Source organism: Phalacrocorax aristotelis, chromosome 13 (assembly GCF_949628215.1).
Source record: "Phalacrocorax aristotelis chromosome 13, bGulAri2.1, whole genome shotgun sequence".
Taxonomy (NCBI): Eukaryota; Metazoa; Chordata; class Aves; order Suliformes; family Phalacrocoracidae; genus Phalacrocorax; species Phalacrocorax aristotelis.
In genome coordinates this window covers 9440966-9448115 of record NC_134288.1, presented here as the reverse complement: position 1 = coordinate 9448115, position 7150 = coordinate 9440966, and the positions used below count along the sequence as shown (strand labels likewise).

Here is a 7150-nt window from a genome sequence, read left to right as displayed (position 1 = left end):
AGAGAAATGTTTAATTAAGGTATGGAACATTGTTACAATCCATCCTCTTTGTGCAACAAAAATAACAAGAGCAGGACTGGAAAGGAAAGCTGTTTGTGCAATGCTGTTATTATCCTAAATCTGAGAAAGTGTTGTTTTAGTAAGGCAAGAAAGATGATTTTCAGCATTTCAAGCAGTGACAAAACATAAAGCATGATTTCAGAGTTGACAGAACAATTTTGCCACAGTTTTACTCTGGACATCAGACTTCAGCCCACAGTAGTCTTCTCTCCAGTCCTCGCCTGTAGCTCAAGGTTGCAGGGGATCAAGACATAGTCCTAAGCAAGGGGAGGAACAAGGGCTGCGCAAGGTGCCTCTGTGGCTCACACCAGCCTGCACAGGGCTCTCTGCAGGCCAATGGTTCCTCCAACACAGCTATTGCTCATCTCAGTGGGGTTAGAGAGGAACTATGTCTATTTAAAGTGATGAAACTTGGTTCTGCGGGTTAACAGGGCTAAAGGAGCAAGGTCTGATTTATTTTGGAGCCAGGAGGTAAGCATCGCTCCTGGGTTCCCTTTAAATCAAACACAGCAGGGAGCAATTTAAATGTCTTCTTTCTTACCTTGTGAATCATGACTTTGACGTTGGTGTAGGTAAAGCTGGAGACATGGGGCAGGAATACACCTTCACTCAGGACCACTAGGGGAAAAAAAAAAAAGAGGGAAAGTTACCACGTGGGTGCTGCCTTCATCCTCATCATGTATCCTGTGTGGCAGCACTGCTGCAAAACTCCTGACTCCTCACCGTTCATCTGAGCTGGTACCTCCTCACGGATTGTGGGCAAAAATAATTCCTCCAGTAAGGCAGCCTGCCAAAGGGAAATCCACGGTCAGCTCGCTTATGGCATGACTCTACAGCAGAAGGAGAGGGGCAGCGACCAGCAAGAGAGGGGTCCTGATGCTCATTGCACCTTTCCTAATCCTGCATGGACCTGCCTCTGCCTTCTGCAGGGTGCAGTGAGCACCCGAAGTAAATATTTCCCTGCTGCTAACCAACCCCAGGATGGTTTAGGGCAGTCTAGGCTGGCTGGTGCAGCTGTTAGAGGATGGTGCTAAGGCATGGCCTGTTGCATTCAGCAAGTCACAGCAGCATGGTTTAAGGAGGGGATGTGACTGCCCTTGGTCACTAGGGGGGTGTGCAGCTGGGGCACCTACCGGTACGGGGCCCACGTCGGAGGCAGCCAGGCTGAGCTCAATATCCCTGGAAAACAAACAGTGGCACAGAAACTGCTTGTAATAAGTTGTAATGAGCAGTGACTTTCATGTTCACCTGAACGCCTGAGTTCAGGCTGAGTTCAGGGCCAAGCCCACAGTGAACTTAGTGCCTGCGTACATCTGAGCAGGTGGCTGAAGCCTGACTTTCCCCCTGGGCACAGTAGCAAGGGCTTGAGGACATTTTGGACCCCAGGACCCAGGTTGAACAGCTTTCGTGGGGCCCCACTGAAACGGGCAGGCTGTGATGGGGTGAGTGGGCTGTGGGGCCAGGGTCTGGAGCGATGGGCACACTGGAGCCCCTCCAGCAGTGGGCTGTGTTTGCAGATGGGGTAGTTGAGCGTGTACTTTCCCCGGCAGTGGTGCCAACGGTGCAGCAGGAACAGGGAGAAGCAGAAGGTGTTAGCGTGTGCCGGTTGCCTGCGTACATCTGTGCTGAGTGTAGGGTGCAATTTCCACTTTTCTCTCCAATGATGTTACTGGAGCCTCACTGTTTCCCCCAAGATAGAGCTACCTGTGCAGTGCCCAAACCATAAAAGCTAATAAATTCCCCAGACCGCTTTCCCTCTCCTTTCCCTGCTGTGACTAGGGCATGTCTCCTTAAGGACTCAGAGCATAGCTGGGTTCATTACTCTATCGTTGCTGCAGAGATCGTCATCCTTGTGTCGGCGACGCTAAGGAGGAGTCCTGCAGACATATCCTGCAAGGGGAAAAGAGAGGGCAGGATCAGAGTGAGCAAATGGTCCCACTTCAGCTTTGAATAGTGAGATGCAATGAACGCATCCATGTGCTGCCACCTGCAAAGTGCTCCTCACGCCCTGCTTTATGCAACAGAGGCAAACACTGCTCGGGGCTGTGAGCGCTGTGGCAGGTGAAGGCTCAGTCAGCCCCCTGCAACAGCTGCCATTGGGCCGGGCCTTGGAGCAAAGGGCATTGCCCATGTGCAGCTCGGGCACGCTCACAGGGCACGCTCACAGGGCACACTCACCACGTTCACACTCAGGAAGCTCTGGAAAGCTGGCAAGCCTGCCCCGACATGGACGGTGAGGAAGAGCTTCAGCGCTGCCTTGCCTTCCTCCAGCACCACCCGAGGTGAGCTCCTGAACACAGCTTGCAGGATTACTGGTAGGTCCTCCTGGAAGAGGGAGCCCATCTGCCAAGGGAGGAGGGTTATTTCTGGGCACTGCAGCATCCCCTACGCCCCCGGGGTAGTGGGCAGGAGGCTGGGGTCGCTGCCCGAGCTGGGGCTGTGCCTCTTGGAGCAACAGCAATGGCAACAAACCTGAGTAAGCTTCTGTGCCGCGGTGGCGGTGGTCAGTGGGCTCTGAAAGACAAAGCACAGCTTGTGATCCGACTGATGGCTGCTTGGGGCTGCTGCTCTAGGGCTCATGCACCGCAGGGCTGTGCAGACCCCGTGGTAAGCGCTGAGCACAGGTATGCGCAGGAGCCTTCCTGCATGCCAGGATGTGCCAGGAGCAGCATTCTGGTTACTCCTTGTGGCAAATTCTCTATTCATTGTTAGACCAGCAATATTTTTGGGACCCTGGGGGTGAGGGGTTGTGACTCCCACAGGCACTGTCATTTCTTCGCAGGACGCATGGCTCCTCCAAGCCATTTGTGGGGCAGGGCTGTCTCTCCAAATGCATATTTTCTACTCCTTCCTTGCTCTACTCACCGGGATGGTCATGTTGAAGGCTCCAGCCATTTCCAGGGCAAAGAAGAGACTGGTGTAGAAGTGCTCAGAGAAAGCCAGGGTGAAGTGGGAAGGGCTGGAGCTCGCTGGCTCAGGCATGCTGAATGGCACAGGGCTGACTGGCAGGGGGATTGCCATCCCTGCCACCTGGAAAGTCGTCTGCAGGGACATGGGCAAGGAAAGGAGTTTGAGGCATGTGCCACTGGGAGGAAGCAGCTCTCCCAAAGCCTGTAGCTGGGCTGTGAGTGGTGGAAAATGAGGACTTACTTGCAAGGATATGGTGATTCCCTGCTTGGAGAACACAGGTGCAGCCAGGGGCAGGTACTGGACCTGGCAGCTTGGCATGATGGGGAACTGAGCTGCAAACCAAGCAGAGGGATGCTCAGAAAGAGGAGGGGAGCAGTGACGGCAGGCTGGGTCTGGGAAGCGTCTGGGTTTCCCGAGTAACGAGGCAGGGAAAGAGAGCCAGGTGGACAGAGCAGGTTCCCAGGGATGACGGCAGCAGAGCCGTTGCTGCTGGGTTTCTGCTGCAGGGTGGGAGCCCACCCCATCTCATGACCTGCTCCAAAATGAGCCCTGAAGCCCTTAGTCTGCGACAAGACTGAAAACCAAATGCTCACCTGTCAGAGACATCAGATGTTCATTTGGCAAAAGCAGTAACTTGGAGACTTCCAGGCAAATCTGTGGAATAAAGAACAAAAAGAGAGGTGCTGGATGAACAGGGGGGTCTGCTGGCATCAGGCATCCCCTGAACACCTCTGGCATGGGCATCCCCATCAGCTGGGCATGCAGCAGCCACGAGACAGGGGATGGCAGCATTCAGTGACCACAGGGCTGCAAGGGAGACCTGGCAAAGCACCAGGTTGACTTAAAGTGCCCTAATTCTTACAGAACTGTACAACTCTCTCTTCTCCTGTCTCATGCCTTTACAAACTTTATCTTACCTTATCGACGTTAATCTGCTTGTCCACATCTGAACTAGAGGACTCGCTGGATGAAAACAACAGAACAGAAGTTAGGTAAGAACCAGCCAAGGGTAGGTGAGCATCTTTTATCTGACCCAAAAGGCATCCAGAGACAGCATTACCATTATTTTCTAACCCCTATTATGTTAGGATTACAATTCAGAATCCTAAAATGCTGAAGAATTGCTGTTGGACTTGCATTAAAAATGTTCCTTCCACACTCCAGTCCCTTATGAGAGAATGAAACTCTCTTAAAAAGGGGGAAACGAACCCTACAAGCACAAGAAAGTTCCTCCTCTGAAGATAAAGTTTTTGTGTTAACCTTTGTAAACTTTTAGGACAGTGAGCAAATCTCAGTTGTACCACCTTCCTGCCTATCAGTGCTCGTGTCTCAGTTTCTTCTCTCACCCCCCTTATCCAGATCCCACAACAAGGAAAACCATGGGGTTGACCTTTCCAACTCCTCAGTGCTCTGCATCTCCTCCAAGGTGGGTTTGCAGGCAGAGGTCACTAGTTCCAGGTTCCCTTCAGGGTTCATTTCTACATGGATGTCCGCCAGAATGGACAGTCTCATCACTTTGGTGGTTGAGCTGTGCCAGGGGAAAAGAGGTGGAGGCTGGAGTGTGGGCACTGCTCCCGGTCCCACTAGCCCCAGCCCCCCCTCTACTCCCACAGGCAGACAGCGAGTGCTGGATGCGGCCCCATAGCTCCATCAGGGGGCTTGGGCTGCTTCCAGCCCCACAGCCCTAGCACTCACGGGGCAGGCGTGATGCCAAGGTCCACGTCGATGCTCAGCCGCAGCCCGGTGTCAGGGATGAGTGACAGAGAAAGCTCAGCAACTTTGACAGAGTTAATTTGGTTCCTGCTGGAGGAGAAATGAAGGTGTCAGGAGACTGGCACAGACTGATGTGCAATCCCTGTCTGCTCTCACAGTGGGCAAACCCCAAAAGTCCGTAAGATCTGCACAGTGCACAGATAAATCAGTGCTCTGATGGTGGCACCATGGCTGCTGCCCTTAGAACCCAAAGGAGGAGCCAGGAACTCGTTTCTAAACTCTGCCAAACAGCCATGTTGATCTCCATGAGGACTTTTGCCCTCACTGGAAAAATGTCTTTCCTGATGATATTCAGAACTCTCCAGCTAAACACCAGCATGAACCAGTGGTATGGTGGCAAAGCCTGGGCCGCAGACTCACCTGCTGGGCTTTGGGGAGCTGAGAAACAGGTCTGAGACTGTTGGGGCCATTAGATCCTGCCTGAGGACTGACTCTGTCTGTAGCTTTGAAACTTCAGCAACTGAAAGAGGGCAGATATTTTATGAGACCCTCTGGAGCCTGTGGTCTGATGCACAGAGATGGACAGACTGAAATCTGTCCAGGTGACACACTTCCATTCTATACTAAACCCCCCTGTTACTAACTATAGAAAGGGGATGATGAAAGCGAGCTGATTAATGGCATAAATTTCTGGTGACAGTGTTTGATATTTCATCGCTGGACTGAAAGATGCTGCTGCCTCCCTTCCCTGCTGAAGGCATGGGAGGTACGGGGTCCAGACTTACTGTAGCTCAGTCCTGATGGGGTGAGGATGCCCCCACAGTCGGGTGACCTGGTGGTCTGTGCAGGGACGAGGAGGCTTAGGAGGATGCTCAGGGCGCGGAGCTTCGCCATGCCAGCGCCTGGAAGAGGAGGGCACCCGCAGCAGCCCGGTCAGAGCGGCATGGCCTTGGCCCAGCCACCGAGGCACTGAGCCATGCTCAGGAGCCATGGATCTGCTCCCGGGTCTGGCTTGTGGTCCTGAGCTTGTCAGCTTTTGTACAATAACAAGGCATAGCTCTCATGTGGAGCCTGGGGATGTAAAAACACTAACAGAAGGCTCAGCTTTGAAAACTCCCTGCAAGTCTGTAAGCTGCAGTGGTGCTTGCAGCAATATCATACCTGCTGAAGAGCACACAGTGGCCTACTACTGGTATAAAACTAGCAAATAAACAGGAGTTAAAATTAATTGAGGAATAAATGGAAGTTAGGGAGGAGGCTAAAACCAGATAAAAAGGTGAAAGTGTTATCTGTCTCTCTGAAAAACATTTGGGAATTGTTTATAATGCTGTTACAATATTAAGAAAACAATTCAGAAAGTTTAACTTGCAGAAAACATACATATTTGTATCAGTCTTTGCAGAAAGTGGACTCTGATGAGAACCGATCCTTACAGAGACACATCAAAGTAAGTACAAGCAATGCCTATATCAAGCTATTCACTTTACAAATACATCTTTACCTTTCCTGGCTGGTCTTCTCATTCTTCTAACTCAGTTCGTTTCTTGCTGTGGCCACACCAAGGAATTATGCTGGCTTTATATATCTTCACAACTAAGGCTGATGGGGCAGAAATTGGCAGAGAGGGATGGAAACCAGGACATTGGGTGGACCCTTTGTTTTATATACCATTTTTATTGTTTCCCCATATACTTGATTACATTGGCTGTTGACCTAGTGAGGTGAAATATTGAATAGCAGGTGCTGGGGCAGCTTGCCTTCATCGTGTTGTTACTGAGGAGCACAAAGAACGGTCTCAGGATGGAGGGTGCCAAGAAATCAAACACTGTTAGAAAGCGAACATCAGTTTCTTTGCTCTGCAGCCATGCTTTCTTCTGAACACCACAGGGATGGCCACCACCCTGTCCACACCAGCAAGATGCTGCTGTGGTTTGTGTTGCTCTCCCAGATGGGCAGCTCAGGACAGATGGAATGAGACCTGCAGGTCTTGGCAATTCATCAAGCATGCCCTCCATTTCCATCAGGCCTGGGTAAGTCTGTTAAAGGCAACAGGAGGGTTTCTGTTGGGTTCAGTGAGTTTTAGATTGGACAGAAGATCAATTTTTTTTTTAAGGTATCTCCTCTAACCTGTGGAATGGCCCACGTGCAATAATTTCTTCCTCTCTTTAACCCATTCCCAAATAAAAGCCACTAGCAATATTTTTTACAACTGGTAGAAAAAATGGTGGGTGATGTCCACCCTCTTTGCTAATGTCTCTACAAGCAGTGAAAGTGTTCATGGAAGGGAGTCAGAGTCCCACTCCTTCCTCTGCTTGGGGTCCATTGTGTTCTCCTGGCTTCCTTTTGGCCTGGAGGACAGAGTGTGGACTACCTGCAAATGCCATGTAAGTGCATCCTCCATGGTCTCACCCAGCTCTCCTTTGCACTCTGTGTTCTGACTTTTCCCCACCCCTGATATTTGTGATTT

At 51.2% G+C, this 7150-nt stretch overlaps 1 protein-coding gene across 1 annotated transcript; it reads right to left on the bottom strand.

The window, feature by feature from the left end:
* Positions 1 to 248: 248 nt before the first annotated feature.
* Positions 249 to 5577, bottom strand: BPIFB2 (BPI fold containing family B member 2). Its single transcript, XM_075109068.1, has 15 exons — positions 5469 to 5577; positions 5104 to 5203; positions 4666 to 4770; positions 4361 to 4498; positions 3888 to 3933; positions 3564 to 3624; positions 3211 to 3302; positions 2926 to 3102; positions 2533 to 2574; positions 2239 to 2403; positions 1883 to 1950; positions 1194 to 1239; positions 784 to 847; positions 602 to 678; positions 249 to 317 (listed from the first exon to the last, which is right to left on the bottom strand). Exons 1-15 carry the CDS (start codon positions 5575 to 5577, stop codon positions 249 to 251), a joined length of 1359 nt encoding a protein of 452 aa, XP_074965169.1.
* Positions 5578 to 7150: the final 1573 nt, after the last annotated feature.

Bases quoted from the DNA above. Each gene is read 5' to 3' on its own strand.
- BPIFB2 (XM_075109068.1), bottom strand. From the start codon at position 5,577: ATGGCGAAGCTCCGCGCCCTGAGCATCCTCCTAAGCCTCCTCGTCCCT. The intron at 2,575-2,925 runs GTGAGTAGAGCA...TTTGTCTTTCAG, and splicing joins CCTTCAACATGACCATCCCG to AGCCCACTGACCACCGCCAC. The intron at 679-783 runs GTGAGGAGTCAG...TTTTTCCCCTAG, and splicing joins GGTACCAGCTCAGATGAACG to TGGTCCTGAGTGAAGGTGTA.